Source organism: Phyllostomus discolor, chromosome 3 (assembly GCF_004126475.2).
Source record: "Phyllostomus discolor isolate MPI-MPIP mPhyDis1 chromosome 3, mPhyDis1.pri.v3, whole genome shotgun sequence".
NCBI classification, from domain to species: Eukaryota; Metazoa; Chordata; class Mammalia; order Chiroptera; family Phyllostomidae; genus Phyllostomus; species Phyllostomus discolor.
The window spans coordinates 39450092-39469799 of NC_040905.2; the positions used below are offsets into that span (position 1 = coordinate 39450092).

Here is a 19708-nt window from a genome sequence, read left to right on the forward strand (position 1 = left end):
ACAAATTTAATATAAATAATAAAACCACTTTGGAAAAGTTTAATAATTTCTTATAAAGTTAAACATGTATTTATTACATAACCTAGCCTTTCACTCCTAGGCTTTTATCTAGGAGAAATAAAAACATGTGTCCACACAAAGCTTATCTATAAATGTTCAAAGCCAAATTCAAAATGGTCAAAGATTGAAAATTACCCAAATATCTATAACGTTAATGTATAAAAAATTTATGATATATCTACACACTGAGATATTATTTGGCAATAAAAATGAGTGAACATCATATATGTTCAACAATATACACGAATCTCAAAAACATTATGCTAATAGAAAAAAGCCAGACCTAACAGTATATACTGTATTATCCCATTTATGTGAAATTCCAGACAAATAATCAATGTTTTCCTGAGGTTGAGAATGGGAGGATTTGAATGCAAAGGCAAATAAGAGATTGTCTTGGAGTCATAAATGGTTTATACTTTGGTTCTTGTATTGTACATATACATATGTGTAATTGTCAGTATTTTTTTAATTATATACTTATAATGGATGTACTTGGTTATATGTAAACTACACTCCAACAACACTGATTTTTAAAATCAAATAACCCATCCAATGAAGAGTAAGCTTCATTAATTTTTGTATTTAGTTCTTACATGCAGTCCTCTAAAACTTGGAACTTCATTTTAGCATGAAAGTGTTCCACCTCAAAGCAATATGTCTTTTCTTCATTATGCTGTGTTGCCTTTCCTTGTTAATTTTTCAAATCTAGCAAAATAAGCTACTCACCAATATAGTTCTTTGACATGACAACTTCTCTGACTTCAATATGAACAGAGCCTTTTGGTATCTGCACAACCTCCAGGTATCCTGGAACTGAAAGGACAGTCTGTGTAAATGGATTCTGCAGCCTTAGTCAGCAGATGAGTGGTTATAACCATTCAGTAGTACGTCTCCTTCTTCTTCCAGGCTTCCTTTGAGTTTTCAGTTTACAAATTATGAAATATGGACAAACTCCCCTGTAAGTTAATGAATACCTCTGGAGTATTTTTCTTTTTTTCTCTAAAATTACCTCATGATAGCTTTAATGCTAATATAAATATATTAGCATTTATATAACATGTATAATACTGGTTCATCATTTTTTTCTCAACCATGGCCCTCCTATCAATGCTCTGTAGGAATTCCCATCTCAAAGAAACATGGCAAAATGAAGTCAAGTAGAAAGAAAATAGTATTCACTTAAGATGTCTTAAATGAAGCCATATTTCATACTTTAAAGGACTGAAGTTAATTTGGGGAAAAGGCAATGTCTCTTACATAAAGAAATTTTAAAATAAGGCAGGGAGGGAATCCAATGTTTTGGCTACTCCATGTACACCAGAGGTGTAAGGAAGAGTTCTCTCTGAACACCTACCTCCTCTGGGTAACGAATTATTGAAGAACCCTTCAATGGTATCGCATGTGCTTCCGTCCCCTCCGCAGACTCGACATCTGTCTTCCCTAGCATCAGATCCCAAAATATTATCACAACCCACATGCTGAAAACAGAGAATATTCAGTGTGTCAAAAAGAGGGATTCTTACTAAACAATAAGTATAGCGCATTTACATGTTTTTCCAGTAGAGAAAATATTTTCCTCTTTCCATTTTTACCTTCGCTCTCCAGTTAGCTCTAGCTAACATTTCTCAACACACAAATTTTAATTAAAAAAATTCAGATTCCCCAGAAATGTATGTTGATACTTCTAATCTAGAATTCTTTTTCATTTATAGATTCTGAGCTTCAATTCTTAAAATATTTTAATTTGTTAGCAATGGGCTCTTATATACACCCTCAGTCAAGAAATGCAAAAACTAAGGAAAATGGCAGTTAGTCCTCCACAGGTTATGACAGTTAGAGTCTTGACTAGGTGTGGAGGTTGGCCCTTTCCAGACCCCTGGCTCTATGCGATATCCAATTGTTAGTGTCGAGGATCAGCTGTGAAATTCACTAACTAGGTAAATCTTTAAAAATGAATATCTGTTTCCACTAGCTGGATAAAATTGCCATAGGCTCTACCTTTGAATTTTTCATCTCATCATAGAAATGTGGATTCTTATATATTTTTGGTACACATTTTGGTAGTTAAATTTGTGTATTTGACATGTAGCCATTGATGCCAGGCATGTAATCTCTCTATAAAACCTGTACCGGGGTCTTTGTTATCTAAAGAGAATTTTAATATTGTCACAAAAATAACTTTTTCTTTAAGTAAACATACACACACCCACAAAATGGACTATCAGATACATTGGGAGGCCAGGAGCCAAAAGGACACAAACTTTTGCAAGAAATTATGAGACTGTGCAAAGTAGACAGTGTTCTAATCTTTTCTTTCTTCATTTCTGGTACTTAGCTTTGCGCATCTCTTTAAAGTAAAACAAAAACAAGAAAAAACTTGAGACCAGTGATTTTTGTGATTTTTCTTATCATGATAAGATTCATATACAGGTCCAGGAAAATAGGATGCATTTGCTACTACAATTCCCAACAGGCCTGGCTAATTTTCTAGAGTAAATTCTTTAACAGGGTAAAGATTAACTCTATAATAAAAACCATTGTAAATGCTTTAAAAGGAGACAAAGTACAAGGAGCATAGATGTTTCACACTTTGAGGAAAAAATCATGCAATGAAATATATCAAATTATCTTCCAATGAGAATATACAGTAGCCAAATAAGAGCTGAATCCTCATTGCCTCTCTTTTCCTATGATCTTGTTTGTAAACAGAACAGAATCTGAATATTTTGATAGCTGTAGCTATCATGCTAAACATAAGCAGAACACCAGAATAAATCACATTTGCATGGCACTTGAATATCAATGGGTCATTCTACTTTTAACTATACATATTGTTATGCTTACTAAAATCTGCATTTCTTTACAGTATACTTTTCTTTATTAACACTGAGCACAGTATCAATTAGTGGCTACTATCTGAGAAAAAGAAGAAAATGCTCAAAAACACAACAAAAAGAAGTGAAATTCATAATCTGAGCAACCTTGCATTCTCCGTTGATACAGATATCCAGTGAATCCGTATTGCACTGAGTCCCATCAATCACTGCAGGGGAACGTTCAGTGTAGAAATTGTAACCTTCAGCCAAGCAGTTTAATGCACAAGGTTTTACTCCACCTGGACAAATACAGTAAAACAGAAATAAATGGAGTGGATCTTCTAAGAAACAGCAATTCAGTACTATCCATAGCAAATGTGCAATTCATGTGGCATCATTCCCTGACTATATCCCTAGGTGTGCAGGTTTCTTTCCTCCTTTGCTAAAGTTTCATGCTAATTTTCATTCCTTGTACAACTTTATGAAGGTCCTGCTAAGTAGTTTTAAAGTTTACAAATTTTAGGTTTTTCCAGTATATATATCTACAGCATATTTTGGGTTAAAAGGGATCACCGTGGAGGTACCTAAATGCTGAAAAAAAATAAATGAAATAAAAACTACTTTTAAAAATGAACTAATAAAGTTTAAGGAGGCCTGAGACAATAACCTCATACAACAAATAGGAATTTCTGCAATATATGTAACTTATAACTAAAGCTGATACTAAAACTCTGTTACTTCAGCAGGGACTTGGTAGGTGTAGAGCAAAACTACTTGTACCTCTTTTAAACATGTCATAATCCATGAACATGGCTTTAGCATGGAGATAAACTGTTATCAGGTTAGCAAAGATAAAATTAATTATAGCATTATAATGAGATCATTAAAATAATATCTAATTTTATTTTGTGAATAAATGCATGTAATAACTTGAGCATTTTGTCACTTGAGCATTTTGGCAAAATGTCATTTTGTCACTGACATTTGTATTTTTTAAGATTGATGTAAAAAACAGGCACAAATAATAGCAATTTAAAACAACAAGCAGAATACATATCATAACTTCATAGTATACTGGAAAAGTAGAAATAAACACAAATATAGTTTATTCAAAACAGTGTATGAAAAGGTGATTTATAAATCTATAACTATTGATTTGATGTATGACTTAAGAATACTTTCGCTGAATCTTCATTTCAATTTCTCTTTAAAATAAAGCAGACTACTTCTAATGAAGAAAATAGGGTAGAAGGATGACATGGCAAGCCTAGGTCTCAGTGAGGGCAGAAACCAGGCTGCTGCCGGGCGAAGGGAAAGAGAGAAGCCAGCTGGGCGGAGCAGCTGGGCAGGGGAAACAATGACAAGTTGGACACAGAATGTTCCATTAAAGGAGATCACTGTATGGTTGATTGCTGTCATACAAGAAGGGGCCCAGTATTGTCAGACAATACTGTATTTTCCAAGAGAAGAAGAAAACTAGTTTATTAAAATATAAACTGTTTGGCTGTGAACCAAAGTGTCACAGGTTCGATTCCCAGCCAGGGTACATGCCTGGGTTGCAGGCCATAAACCCCAGCAACCACACATTGATGTTTCTCTCTCTCTCTCCCTTCACTCTCTAAAAATAAATAAATAAAATCTTTAAAAAATATATAAACTATTCTTAGAAACTCATTATAACCTTTCAAAAATATTGGGGAGGTTCAAACATGGACATTAAGTAAAATCTGTTCCTGAACCGCCAGGTTACAGCTGCTGGACTAGGTTCACATTTCCTCCATTTTCTTTGTAGGCTATGCTGAGAATGTTCTTGTTTGGCTTAGGTGAATGGCACATTTTGCTGTCCTGAGCTCAGAAATAATGAGTAATAAAGTAATTTCTTTCTGAACTGATAATCAAGGTATTTATATCTACTTTTGTAAGACTCGCATACAAAATGCCTCTAAATTTCTATGAATATTACAGGCTTTTTTCCCATTAGTACTCAACATAGTTCTTTGCCCATTTTTTATATTAATACTTCGAAATTTAATGTAGCTTTTTATATAACAGGCTTTAAAAAAAGAACACTAGTCTTTTATTTACTAGATTTTAATACTATATTAATTATGTAAGGTAGTATTTGATAGGCAAGACATATAATTGCTATAGTTGTATTTCTTATGCCACTACACTATGTGATAATAAAAAATATATATTTCCTGTTTTTTTCACTGCTGAAGATGTATTTAGCATCCTCTGCTACAAGGAGTTTTCAGAAGAGGCATTGCTATCAGTCAAGAAGGGATATAAGATACTCTCTAAATGGAAGGTCACATTACCAATTACCTTCCATTAAAGCTCATTATGAATTCAGGGTTAATTCATTCCATTCACAATTGTCTAGATTCTAATGATTAAATCTGTGAATTACTTCAGACACTTAATTCTTCTCCTCCTACAGTAAGACAAAACAATTCAAAATGTATATGCACCTAACAGAAGTGATTTAAAATACACAAAACAAAAAGTTATTTTAAAAAATCAAAGAAATATAATAGTTCAAGATGTTAACACACTTCTCTCAGTAATTGATAGAACTAGAGCAGAAACAATCAGAAAGAATATAAATGATTGGAATAACATCACCAGCCTAGTTGACTTCATGGATACCCACAGAACACTATGTCCAACAACTGCAGGACACACGCCTTTCACAAGGACACATAGAACACTCACCAACATGGATAATAAACCATATCATAAGACAAAGTTCAGTTAATTTTAAAATTTAAATCATGCAAACTACTCTCTAATCACAATAAACTTAAATTATAAACCAATTAAAAATCTAGAATAAATCAAGTATTTGGAAATAAAAATAATAGTTCTAAATAATCCATGGGTCAAAGAAGAAATCATGAAGTAAGTAAGAAAATATTTTGAACGGAAGGAACCAAAAACACATCAAATTTGGGGAATGCAAAAGAGCAAAATAAACCCATAATAAAAAAGAGAATAAAGATGAGAAAAAATTAATGAAAGAGAAAAAAGACAGCAATAGAGAAAACTACTAGAGTCAAAAGTTGATTCTCTGAAAAGGTTAATATAATTGATAAACTTCAAGTAAGACTGATCAAGAAAAAAGAGAGAAAACATATTTTATGAATATCAGAAATGAAAGAGTATACATCACTACAGATCCCACAGTATAAACAGGATGATGAGAGAATGTTGTGACCTGTTCACTGTCAATGAGTTGGACAACATGAAAGTAACAAATTTATCGATGACACAAATTCAAAAACTCACATAAGTATTAAACAATCTGAATAGCTCTTTTATTTACTAAAGAAGATGAATTTATAATAATATTTTTCACAAAGAAAACACCAACCCTGTGAGATTTTACTAATGAAACTTATTTTAAGGAAAAACAATACCAATGTTACAAACTCTTTCAAAATAAATGAGAGTTCCATTTCGAGAAGCCGGAGTAACTCTGATGCCAAAACTTGTCAAAGACATGAGAAAAATAAAATTTAGAAATTAGTTTTCCTTATGAACATAGTTAAAAACATCCTTAATAAAATATTAGCAATTGAATCCAATAACATATAAAAAGATAATAAGTCACCACATGGAGTTTATCCTGAGGATAAAAAGTTGCTGTGACATTATAAAACCTATCAATTCACTATATTAACAGAATAAAGGGGAAAATCACATATAATTAACAGGCACAAATTATACTGAAGGGCTAGCCCTGTGCATTAAGGCAAGAAAATGAAATAAAAGGCATAAAGATTCATATAGTCTCTATTTTCAAATAACATGACTATTTAGACAGAAAATTCTAAGGTAACAGAAAACAAAGTTAATATATAAAAATCAATTTTATTTTTATATACTAGAGCTAACAATTAAAAACAAAAATTTAATTTTAATTTAAAGCAGTGCCAAAGCACATAAATTACTCAGAAATAGTTTTAACAAAAAAGGTGCAAGACCTCACACCTAAAACTACAAAACATAGCTGAGAGAAATTAAAGAAAACACAAATACAAAGAGATACATAGCTTGCTCATGAATTAGAAAATTCAATATTTAAATTTATAGTTCCTCCCTCTATTGATCTATAGATTCAACATAATAAGCATAAGCATGATACAAGCATGTTTTTTCTGTAGAAATTAACAACAAATTTTATAATTTATATGGAAATGCAAAGCACTTAGAATATCCAAATAACTCTTTAAAAATATCAAAGGTGGAGGAACTTATGCTACCTGTCCCGGACTATACAGTTACAGTAATTAAGTCGGTGTGGCACTAACACAGGGCAGACACATAGACTGATGGGACAAAACAGTCCGTAAATACATTACAAATACACAACATCCCACTAATTATCTTTAGATTATGCATATAAATATAAAGATAAAAAACATGGCTTGTAGAAGAAAACATAAGAAATTACAGTCTTGAGTTGAAGTAGGCAAAGATCTCTAAGACTGGACGCAGAACACAATACTCATAAAAGAAAAAAATGAAAAATTAGAATTCATCAAAATTAAAATTCTATATTCATTTAAAACACCATGAAAAAAGTAAGAGGAGAGGCACAGACCATGAGAAAATATTGCAAAACTTATCTAATAAATGACTACGACTTCAGAATAAAAAGATAAAACACCAATTTAAAAAATAGGCAACTAATTTGAACACTTTACAAAAGAAGATATGGAAATGGTCATTAAGCACATGAAAATGTGCTCAACAGAAGCAATAATCAGAAATTAAAACTACATTGTGACACCATTATATATACACTCCAGAAAAGGCTGAAAACACCAAATGTTGGCAAGGATGTGGAACAAGCAGAACTCAGACACTGTTTGTGGGAGTGTGATATGGTACAACCACTTTGGAAAAATATCTGGCACTAAACTCACACCTACCGTTACCCAGCAACTCTACCCCTAAGTGTTTACCCAAGAGAAATGGAGGCATATGCCCACAGAAAGACTGTTTGCAAATGTTTACAGCAGCTTGTTCATAACAACTGTAAACTACAAACACCCCAGGTGTCCATCAATAGCAGAATGGAAAAGCAAACTGGTTATTATAATAGAATATTGCTTAGCAATAAAAAATATTATATGTGCAATAATGCAGATGGATTTCAAAAATGTTAGGCTTAAAGAAGACCTGTACAAAAGAATAAATATGACAATATCATTTATATCAAGTTCTAGAACAGGCAAAACTAATCTATGGTAAGAAAAAAATCAGAACAGTAGTTGCCTCTCAGAACAAGGAGGCAGAGGCAGCTCTTGACTGGGAAGGACCACAGAGCTAATGGCAATGTTCTGTCCTTCAATAGGGTTTCACAGGTGTGTGCATTTGTCAAAACTCAGGGAAAGGATAGTTAGGATTTGTGCACTTCATTGTACATAATCTTACCTCAAAAGAAAAAAGCAAATAAATATTGAACTGTGGTTAACGTTACACATGCTTTAGCATTTACAGGAAAGTATATTATTAATGACTACAATTTACTTTGAAATGTATCCAAAAAATAGGATAAATTGATGAAGGGGTAGAGAGGTAACTAGACATATAATAAGAAATATATACTAAAAAGTAAATGGTAGAACCTTGGTGGTAGGGTAACGCCTTGTCACTGTAAAATTACTTCAATGTTGTTCTATGTTGAAAATTTTTCAAAAATGTTAAAACAAGCAAAAATTTTAAGCGTACATTCAGTTTTTCCAACAGAAAATTTTAACAAAATTTTGTTTGTATTTTGGGAGCATGAGCAAACTTCTTGCACTTAATGAACAATTGGTGTTTGATGCATGCCTAAGTTAAAGAGCAAAAACATTTCCCAACACTAAAAAAGAACAATAAAAATCTATGGAAAGATCCTTGGCCTTTTCTCAAGAAAGAACACAGATTTTCCTGGCCTCTTTGAATTGATTTATGTTGTTATACTTTGTTTTTAGTGTAGTAGCACTAAGTATTCCCTGACTATAAATGATTATAATGTAATGTCCATATATCTCAAGGAAGTCAAGAACTCAAAAATATTATTTAGTTTTATATCAAACCTTTGTACACTGTTAAATAGAATTAGGTTTCAAAAAATGATTTTTGATCATTTGTACTAACATATAAACTTTATTATAGGGAACTATATACTACTATAAGCATTTTCCTGCTTTGATTTACAAATACTTATTTCTGCTAGTACGTATAGGAAAGTTTGTGTGTATTCATGTGTATTTATATATTCTTTTATGTTTGCAAAGCTCCCAAGCACGATGAATGCTCTGCCAGGTTATACATTACCTCCAGTATGGGGTTTCCAGTTATAATACTTTCCACGGAAAGGCATACTGTCAAAGTCTGCACACTGTTTCTCTCGAAAATCTCGGGCCCCCAAAGGACATAGCTAAAATAAAATAAAATCATAAATGGTACGATTGTTGAAAATTCCAAAACCAAGGGACAATGTCCCTAAAATTAAAATTGCCTGAAATCCATCACATTAGTTCACTGCCTTACTCTCTGGCTGTGATTCTGGCATTTGCTTCACTATTTTACAACCAGTGTTCAGACGGAAGTGTCTGAATTATAATCCTAGCCACAGAAGAAATAACTGAAGTCATTTCAACAAAGTCAAGTGTTAGACAGTTCCCGTATAACTTCACACTCAGATGCATGTCATAGTCCTCTTTGCGATCCGTCCATCAGGTAGCTCCTTATAAACACACACAAAAAACTAGAAGAAGAAACTCAAACACAAAATCTTTTTTTGGTAGCAGCATTTGAGGTTCAGTTGCCACAGCTACTCCCAGCTCTTTATTTTAAGGAATCAAGAGGCAGGTTTGTAACATGACATTCGGCACTATTAATTGTGGCTTGGATCCCTACTACTGCAGCTGTTGACTGTCTCACTCTGACAAAAACCATATTCTAAGACATGGGATGGACAGGGCAAAACGCTAGGTCTCGAGTTTAAACACCTTCAAGTTCTAGGAACTGAAGTCTTTGGACTTACTAGGATTTACACATATGCTTTAACATCACAGAAAATAAAATAATAACTTGGTTCACAACATGTACATGTGTCAGGTGGAGGAGAGAGAAAGAAGTTGGGAGGTGAAGTGAGAATCGTTTTTTAGAAGTTTGGAATGCTTTTTTCTACCTGAATATTTTAGGGAGGAAAATCTTGCCAATCTAGCTAGGCACAGATGCCAAATACCAAGGGCTATCCTAAATGCAACATTTAAGTTCATAAAGGATTAAAAGTATAACATCTCATAGTGTTAGAGCAATATGACCTAACTTGATGTATCTTTTGGAGCTTCGCTGGGGTTGCACCTGAAACACAAAGCTACTGCTTTTGAAACACTGACCAAGAAACACCCACTTTAAATATGGAAGAATGAAGCAAGTCATTAGGTAAAATTATTAACTGTGAATAAGTGATGAGTATGTTACAGACACTCTTGGATATCATTTTCAGGACTTTTTATCACCTTCCCTTGCATCTCCACATTTACTTCATACAGTTTTCTGAGGTCAGAACACTGCAAACAGTCTGTTGAAGCATGTGCAAAAATAATAGACCACAGTGTGCAAATATCTGCATGGTCATCAGTACTTCTTATAGGCTGTGGTTCAAATTTCTACCATATCAAGTCCAAAGCCTCAGATTCTGAAAATAGTAACAGCATTCTGTTATGGACCCTGCATTTAAAAATATTTTCTGCACATTAAAATATGGCACTACAAAGCTAAACCTAATGATTCTGCTTGTCAAGTTACCCTTCTTACCTGTCTTTTAATTTTTTTGTTATTTATTGATTTTCGAGAAGGGTGGGGGGAGAGAGAGAGACAGAGAGAGACAGAGAGAGGGAGAGAAATATTAGTTGTTCCACTTATTTGTGTATTCATCAGTTAATTCTTATATATGCCCTACCCGGGGAATGAACCTGCAACCTTGATGTTTCAAGATGACACTCCAACCAACTGAACTAGCCTGCCAGGGCCGCCTTACCTGTATTTATTGTTTGTTTGTTTCTTTTCTGTTTTAATGGAAAATAACTATGAACCATAGGCTATACAGTGCATCATGCTGGAAGATCCACTTCTAGTGTTTTTGTTTCATGCTGTGCTAGTGCTTTCCTTTTCTGCCATTTCCAGGAAACTTCACACAAGGACTGAAGTCGTCAGTGGCTTTGCCATGCAGCACGACTGGTTTTTTAAGCAAATATTATCAATTTCTAAAAATACAAACAATTTTAACTCCCGCTACAAATTTTCACATAAAACTTAAGTATTTGTAAAGCACTGACCACCTAAAAGTCCATCCAAGCATAGCCTTCAGTCTAGCTGCAGGAACAAGACACAAACAGAAAAAGTCTAGTGCTGTGTCGGGCAGCGAGTCTGTGCCGGCGTGTCCCAGGCTGCCTACAGGGGCCGTGGAAAGGCAAATGACCAGTGTTTCTTGTGATTACTTAGGGAAACATTTCCTCTGGCAGCAAATCTTGAGTACTACAATGATAATAAAAGTACTATAAATACTCAATGTTTGTAACATTGTAAGACATTGTAGGAATTGAGCTGGTTAAGAGAGAGGACTTGGGGGAGGGGGGAACTATTAAGAATGAAGCCAGGCAAAGCCCTGGGGACAGGAAGCAGAAGGTCATATGTCGAGTACAGTGGGAAGAAGGCTGTTCTAAAGGAGCCTAAGAGGAGGCGACAGTTCACAGAAAAGCACTAGTCCATAAAAAAGCCTCAGATTAACAACTAAGGTATCACGAGGGCCATCATTCACTTAACAACAAAAATCTTTATCATTAGCTATCTTGTTAATGATGCTCCTAAGAGAAATAAAAGGTCCCATAGGAGGATATTACTTTTTCATGAAGCACTTGGATAACATTTCATTACATTTCTGATCTACTGTTTTCTTGTGATAACCACTCCAAAGGTCAGCATAATAAAAATATTAACAATGACAACAACAACTTAGCATTTACCAAGCATTTTGTAAGTACCTGCTCATGGCATGCTGCTCAGAGGCCTTGAGATGTACTACCTCTTTAATGTCTGTCAACACACTCTTATGAGGTCGTTGTAATTAATATTCCCATTTTATAACAGAGTAAACTGAGTACAGAAAGGTTTGCTTAGTAATAGTTTCAGGGTGTAGGAGACCTCCCTCCCTGAGCAGAGCATCCGGTAGGCACAAAGTGCTCTACTAACAGTGTGAGGCTTCAGCGTTGTGAAGCTACCCAAAAACCCAACAGGAGTAACTACTTGGCTATAGACCTAGCCTTGTCATTTCCAGCAGCAAATTTCTTATCTTCTCCAAATAACTTACTTCTTATTTATAGAATGAGAGCCCAATTCTTATAAAATAACAATTTTGGAGCAAGACAGATTCTGCATTCAGTTCTAACTTGGCCTTTGTTTAACACATGGCCTTGAGGAACAGACTTCATTTTCCAAGCCTCATCTATAAACTGGAGATAATACTAGGAGTTACCTCTTCAGTGAAGATTCAAGTAAAATGCTGAGCTCTGTACCTGGCATATGGTGGCTGAATAACTACCAGCAGCTATGCTGGTCTCGGATCAGGTATCCTTAGACTCTTCCCTCACCTTTCTCCTGCTCTGCTCTGTTTTCCAGCGGAACAAACTCCGTAAACTCCATTCCCAGGCTTCTGTGCAAGCTGACTTCTGGTTGGATTAGCAATGAAAGGCACTAGTGGGAGAAGCCAAGATATTTCTCTTATTTTCTCACTACCTCAGGAAGCATCTTAGGCAGAAGCAGAATCTTTTTTGTGGCTCCAACTTCAGACAACAGAGGCACCACACCTACACCCCCTCCTATACTTCTAGTTTCTGCTGTGTGATTCCAGACTCTGAACCCTGTTAAAACACCTCCTGCCTGGGTCTCTTTGGCAGGAGTGGTGGCCTCTTCCTGCTGACCCTGATCTAGGGGCTTGCAAGCCTCTTCCATCACATGTAACCAATTCTTTGCATTAAATTCCCTCTATTTAAATATTCAAGCCCTGGCTGGCGTAGCTCAGTGGATTGAGCGCAGGCTGGGAACCAAAGTGTCCCAGGTTCGATTCCCAGCCAGGGTACATTCCTGGGTTGCAGGCCAGAACCCCCAGCAACCACACATTGATCTTTCTCTCTCTCTCTCTCCCTCCCTTCCCTCTCTAAAAATAAATAAATAAAATATTTTTAAAAAATAAATATTCAGAGTGATTTATATTATCATGGTTGGATATTTAATGATATAACAATCAATAATGAAGAAGGAGGAGGAGAAGAAGAAACTGGCAGGTTGAATACAGATACATTTCTATGTGTTAACATTCCACAGTTTGTTGGTTAAGAGTATAGAGTTTAGAAAACTTTTTCTGTAAAGTGCAACATAGTAAATATTTTAGGTTTTGTGTTCCACACAGTATCCATTGTGACTATTCAACTGTGCCATTATAATGTGAAAGAAGCCACTGACAATATGTAAATGGCCAGGGCTGCGTTCCAATAAAGTGTAATTTACAAAAAGAGGTGATGGGCGGAATTTGGCCCAGGAGGTAGCATTTGCCAACCCTGATTTAGGTGTTAACACAACAGATATATCCATCTGGCAGCATTCTGTGGAAGAACCAAACTCAACTAACATTTAAGTCAATACCAAATCATACACTCTTAAGAACTGATGTTAGAAGTAATATAATATAATTTGCACACTGTGCTTAAATACCCTCTACAATTATCCCCAAAGTGGTCATAAATCTCAATAAACATCTACAGAAAGCTCAGGCACTTTTCAGACAACTGCAATGATCAGGTTCTTCCTACTTGCAGCCAGAATCTGTCTTCCCATAACCTGGTGGTCTTGCTCCTCTCTTCCAGGTCCACACTGAACAAACCTAACCCCTAACTAAAAGGTGCCTAGACCTTGATGGTTTTCCTAAGGGCATATCATAACTCATCATCAGCCCTCTTAAAACAGGGCACCAAGATACTGGCCTTAAATGTCTTCATTTTGTTCAGCAAATACTTGTATATATTTAAACTGCTTACTATGTATCACATGTGATCTAGGCTCTGGATACAAGGCAATAAACAAAACAGATTAGGTCTCTGCTTTCATGGCGCCCACTGCAGTGGAGACAAGAAAGAAGAAAAATAGGCAGGTTAAGGGAATTGACAGTGAGGTGGAGGGAAGATGTTTTAAAGAGTACGGTCAGAGAAATTCCCTAGGATAAGGTGTCACTTGAGCAGGCTTTAAAAAAAATACTGAGAGAGTGTGACTTATGTACATATCTGTGAAAAGAGGATTCCAAGAAACAGTAAATGCAAAGGCCCAGAGACAAGAATGTGTTTAGGAAGTTCACAGAATGGTACAGGGGAGGGAAGGGCTTGGATGGAACCGTGGTAGACCCGGTGACCCAATCCATGGGTCTCTGGTTCTAGAGCGCATCGGCTAGTGTTCTGTTCTCCTGATTCCAGTGTTGCCTTCAGTGAATGCTCTGAGTTAGTGCTCATCAGAAATAAGCTCAGCAGGAATCACATATGCTGGTTCCAAAAAATGAGGCTGATCAAAGAGGAGTTAATTTCTTAAGAAAAAAAAATTACATAGACTATATTTGGAGGGGTTGATTAGGAAGAGTGGAGCATTTAAGGAGTAGTGCTGTTTAAATTATTTAGGGATTATAAATGCTGACACTATGTCAAAACCCTAACAGAGAACAATGGGCATGAGCAACACATTTTTTATGTGAAGCCTGACAGGTTTTCAGCCTCCTAGTGTTAACACTAATCAAGCATCCTCTCCTTTTACAAAGCAACCAGCAGGGCCCCACATAAATCCAGAGAGCAAAGCTGCAGGCCTCAGCATCTTTTAATCTTAACATTTTCAAAGAAATAAAAAAATTAATATTATCATTTTTTATGACCACCTGTTTTCAGAGATGTATGTTAAGCTAGCACCTTCTCATAGACCATTTTATGTTTCCAATTTCACTGATAGTTTAAAAGCATCTCCTTTTGACTTAATGCCTTTCAGGGTAGATAAGTCTAGAAAAGAGTAATTCACTGGGGACATAAAAGTAGCTACAGAAAGAAATCTCAGCTTCTGCTGAAAACTTCCCGGTGGCGTGTTTATGCTGGGCTCCCCATTCCTGTTGTGTCCTGAAGAACACGGTGACCTTGGCGAGCCCGGGAAGCCCTTGTGCCTTCTTTTCTTTCACTTGCAAAATCCACCCCAAATGCCCATAACTGTAAGAGAAATATATCCCTAAATGTTTTTCAAATGAGGAAAATTCTGAAAACACGTACTCTTATAGGTAATAAAGAGTGAGAAGCAGGTTGAACTCTTTTTTCCCCCTTTCCCTGTCCTCCTCCTAGAGGAGATGGGCAGGGTGGCAACATGAGGATTCCTGCAACTCAGGGATAAATAAGCAATATTGGCATTTTGTCCTTCTACCTCCTGTCTTTCTCACCTTCTGCTTCTTTTTCCTGTCTTACTTCCACACCAAATGCACTTTTACTTCTTCACTATTACACTAGATTAACCTTCGACAATCCCCTAATTTAATTCTGTTCTTTCTCTTCACGATAGCAAGCATATTCTTAGCCAGTAATACCTCATTAGTTGGGAAAACCCAGGTAAAGTCTAGATTCCAACCCTTGCTCTGCTGAGCAAGCCATGAACTTGACATTGGACTGCGAAGAAGGGACACAGCTCTGTTTGCTCACACACACAAGGGTCTTTCTCTAAATTACACAAAAACTGGGACACGGGTTAAAAAAGGCCTTGCTCCCACACGCTCTTGTGTAAGTTGCCAACAAAATTCCTGATTTCCTAGTTATTAGGTACTGTCTGATAGATTATCTCATTAAAGTAATTCACAGGGGCATTTCCAAGGTTAAATTTTGTGTTCGATGCAAATAGTCAATCATTGCAACCCCAGTTTTGATTCAACCTTCTTATCTTTTGTCCCCTGCATAGTTTCTGATGTTTTGTAGTTTCACTGTACTTCTACTTTTTTTTTTACCAATATGAAGGGAAGTTTAACTGAATGTTTGTTTCTCATAACTTTTTTTTTCGAGTTACTTCTACTTTTAAAAAGAAACAAAATCCTGATCTACCCACATTGTCCAGACGAACTTGAATCTAGCTGATATATTTGATGCGATAATCTACTATGCAAGTTTTCAAAATTAAAGTTATTTCTAACGTGCCTCCTAGAGTCTGAATTTAATTAAAATGCCATCTACCCATAGCGTAACCTTTTCCCCTAAGCCTGTAAATATGTTAAGAAATGAGCTTCACTTTGTAATTTTTTAAACATCTCTTTTAAGAACAAAATAAACAAGCAAGATCTTTTCTGTGCTTAAAAGCTAGTCCTTATTTGCAAAGCTTGATAAAATTCATACTAACCTAAATAAGAGTAATGACACTGCTTCTGTTACTTTTTTTGCCATACATAGAATATCACGTTATGTACAATATTTATAAGAATAAAGCAACTGACACATAGTTGTTTTCTAATCATACCTCAGGAAACGGTTATTAATTGTTGGTTAGTGGATCAGCTCTGTCCTCAGCTATGTGGTTCTGATGCAGGGTAAGTTTAGACTATAAGTAAGTTGATGTCAAAGGTGACCAAACTCTTTCAGGGAAGCTTACCTTGCCACACTCACCTCATAAGGGCTGTCTATCTGTTGTAAGAGCTCTGAACCAGGACTCGGAAATTCTATACCTTACTGAATCCCTTTCGTGGCACTAGCCTGTTCCTCAATTAAAAAATACTTGCCCTTCCTCTTTATAAAACTTATTTTAAGATTTAATGCATGAAAATACTTTTTTAAATCTATAGAACATAAATGTGTGTAATAATAGCTAATCTGAGCACAGATTTAAGTACCAGGAATAGTACCAGATATCTTACACATGTCACTGCTTTTAATTTTCAAATAGCCCTGCAAGTTTGATATAATCCTACTTCATCTACGTAGGAGTTCCCTGAAGCTTTGTGAGGTTAGAAGTCTTGCCAAGGTCAAACAGTGACAAGTGTTACAGCCAGGCTTTAAATTTGAGTCAATTTGTATCTAAAGCTTTTTGTATCTGAAACTTTTTTCACTACAATCCTACCTCCAGATACAGGCCTTGCTTCCTCTGTGCACCACAACCAAGGCGATCACATGACTTACTGACCTTCAGCGATGGATTGGAGAGGAAAAAAAGTACAGAGTAACCTGCCCTTCTAGCACAACCGACAGAAAAACCCAGGTGCCATACAATCTAGGCTTAAATGCTACCATGGACCACAGATGATCTGGAAAATCCACTTTGACTCCTCAGTTTTTTATAGTTTTGAGGCATAAAAAAGGGAAGGAAATGAAATGTTTAAGAGACAGGAATAATACGGCTTTCTACCTCAGCCAAAGTGGAACTTAGGCTTTCACCAGGAGCTCTATCCTAGTTAAACACATTGTCAGCAAACACACAAATCACAAATAATATCAAACAGAAAAAACATACAGATTTTCTTGGTCTTGGAAAATACCTAAGTAACACTAGGAAATTCTTTTCAGAAGTGCAGAAAAGTCCTTTTCATGATAACTAATATTCTTTCTTTAGGCTTTGATATAAAATTTGCCTTATAAACTTAAGATAGCCATATTTTTGCTTCTTACCAAAAAATCAAGTTATGAAGTAAGGTATTCACAACAGCTATAAATCCTATTTAAAATAGTTATTTTATATATATGTTGGTGTTTACCCTGTTAGAACATTTTGCATAACAGTTTTAAGCCACTGGAATGAAAAATTGCTCAAGAGGGCAAAAATGCCTGATTAATAGCCAATATTTTCTTATGCCAGTAAAAATGAGATTCCATACAGATAATAATCAAAAGTGTATTTCTGAGCAAACACTTTGGGCAGATAATACACAGATCTGGAGGCTGTACTTCCGATAATGGCACTATCAGTCAGCGCCCACATTTACACACTGATAAAAACTGCAAGGACCTCATCGATCATGGATCTCTGTGTCCAAAGAGGGGAACTCTGTCCTCAACCAATGAACTCTTAGCATCATTACTTCCATAAAACTCTACTCTCCACACCTGAGTTCCACATGGCTATGCCTCTGAGATTAGCTTAAGATCCCAAACCTTGTATTGCCGTTCCTGGTTTAATGGTAAGACCAAACTTCCTCCAATTCTCCTATGTGTCTTTAATAAATGATGCTGGTTTCTCAATAGTTTTAAGATAAGAACTTGCTCACGTCATGGTTGTTATCTTTACTTGCTAGATTGTCCCAGATACCATCCTGTGGATGTCAAAGAAAGAGTCTTTGTCTAGATGCTTACAAAGACCTTGAGCATGACCAGTGGGGACACCCACCAAATACAGGTCATCAGCCTCAAGCCTTGTGTGAGAATACCTTTGGCTCCTGGACTGGTCATGTTGCTATTGAGAGTAGTCATGTCAACTTTGCAGCTGGACACCATTTCTAATCTATTTTAAAATCTTTAGCACTAAGTTATTTTTCTGTATATGTTGCCTCTTTTATCTCATCTTTGAAAGTGGGGTAAGTAGGACAGGAACTAATGGGAACACTTGCTCTTTTATTCTTACCCCTCCTATACCCTTCAAATGTCTGTGGTGAGAACAGAACTGGGCAGAGAGAGTGGCTATCTTTTTGTATGGGCCACTTTTGCTCAGCCTATGTTAGTTCTAGGTTCTAACTTCTCCTCTAAACAAAAACAGTACGGTCAGCCTTATGTGATTTGATCTGATTGCCACAGTGTAGGTGTCCACATAGGAGAAGTATCCAAGCTTTGAACTAATACAGTGTTCCCTTGTGGCTATTTCGCCTTTTGTCACAGCTACTAGACATTGTGCATTTTAGAACTGAGAATGTTTGCTTCTTTACTTGAGTCTTTAAAAACCTCAGAGCAAAATCTGTGGCCCACCTTTAGTAAGTGGAAGGATCCTGTGGTGCACATTTAAGGTGGTGACCCCAGGTTGATCTTATTTTTCTTTCCCTATGATTTTCTAATTCATTCTAATTTTCAGTTGTGATTTAATGAAGCTAACTCAACTCTAATCAGAGAGTTCAAACAAATAATAATAATTGTTATTATATGTAAAAATGTGAAAACTAATCAGTAATCTATAATACCAGCTGGTCAACCACAGAAATGAGAAGGTCAAGACTACTCACTACATGGGAAACTGATAACCTATGTGGAATGAGTTGCAAGATCTTAAAAGGAATGCAAGGAGGACCGATCAGATCCATGAAGGCATGAAGCAGAAAGCACAGGGTAAACCTCAAAGATTCCTGGCACTAAGTAAAGAGCCCTGGAGGTCCTGCTGTTTGGCCGAGTGATACCACCTCATACTGAGCACTAATTCAACAATTCTTCCACAATCATTTGAATTTCCCTTTATACTGGGGAGTTTGATTTGGAGTACAAGAATTGACAGGGAAGGGGGAGTGGGTAGAAGGAGGTGGAGGATGGTATGGGGGTGACAAACGATGAAGAATGGAGACATGATTTGGGGTGGTGAACACACAGTACAAGCTAAGGATGATGTGTACATCTGAAGAATTGTACACCTGAAACCTATATAATTTGGTTATCCAGTGTCACCCCAATAAATTCAATTAAAAAAGGAAAAAAATCATTTAGAATGGAAGGGAAGATCAAGTGCTTCTCAGATATGGTCAAGTTAAAGGAGTTCATCATCACCAAGCCCTTTTTTTATGAAATGTTAGAGGGACTTATCTA

General features: G+C 35.9%; 1 protein-coding gene across 4 annotated transcripts in view; it reads right to left on the reverse strand.

The window, feature by feature from the left end:
* The window catches only part of ADAMTS6 (ADAM metallopeptidase with thrombospondin type 1 motif 6), a 240312-nt gene that overhangs the window by 61278 nt on the left and 159326 nt on the right, over positions 1-19708 (reverse strand). For all 4 annotated transcript variants that reach the window (XR_004901934.1, XM_036020332.1, XM_036020333.1 and 1 more), the window contains exons 15-18: positions 9213-9315; positions 3045-3178; positions 1418-1541; positions 790-876 (exon numbers count right to left, since the gene is read on the reverse strand). Coding sequence is in view for 3 of the 4 variants with exons in the window: in XM_036020332.1 (XP_035876225.1) it covers positions 790-876; positions 1418-1541; positions 3045-3178; positions 9213-9315 (448 nt within the window). In the remaining variant the exon portion in view is untranslated. The remainder of the gene's footprint in view (positions 1-789; positions 877-1417; positions 1542-3044; positions 3179-9212; positions 9316-19708) is intronic.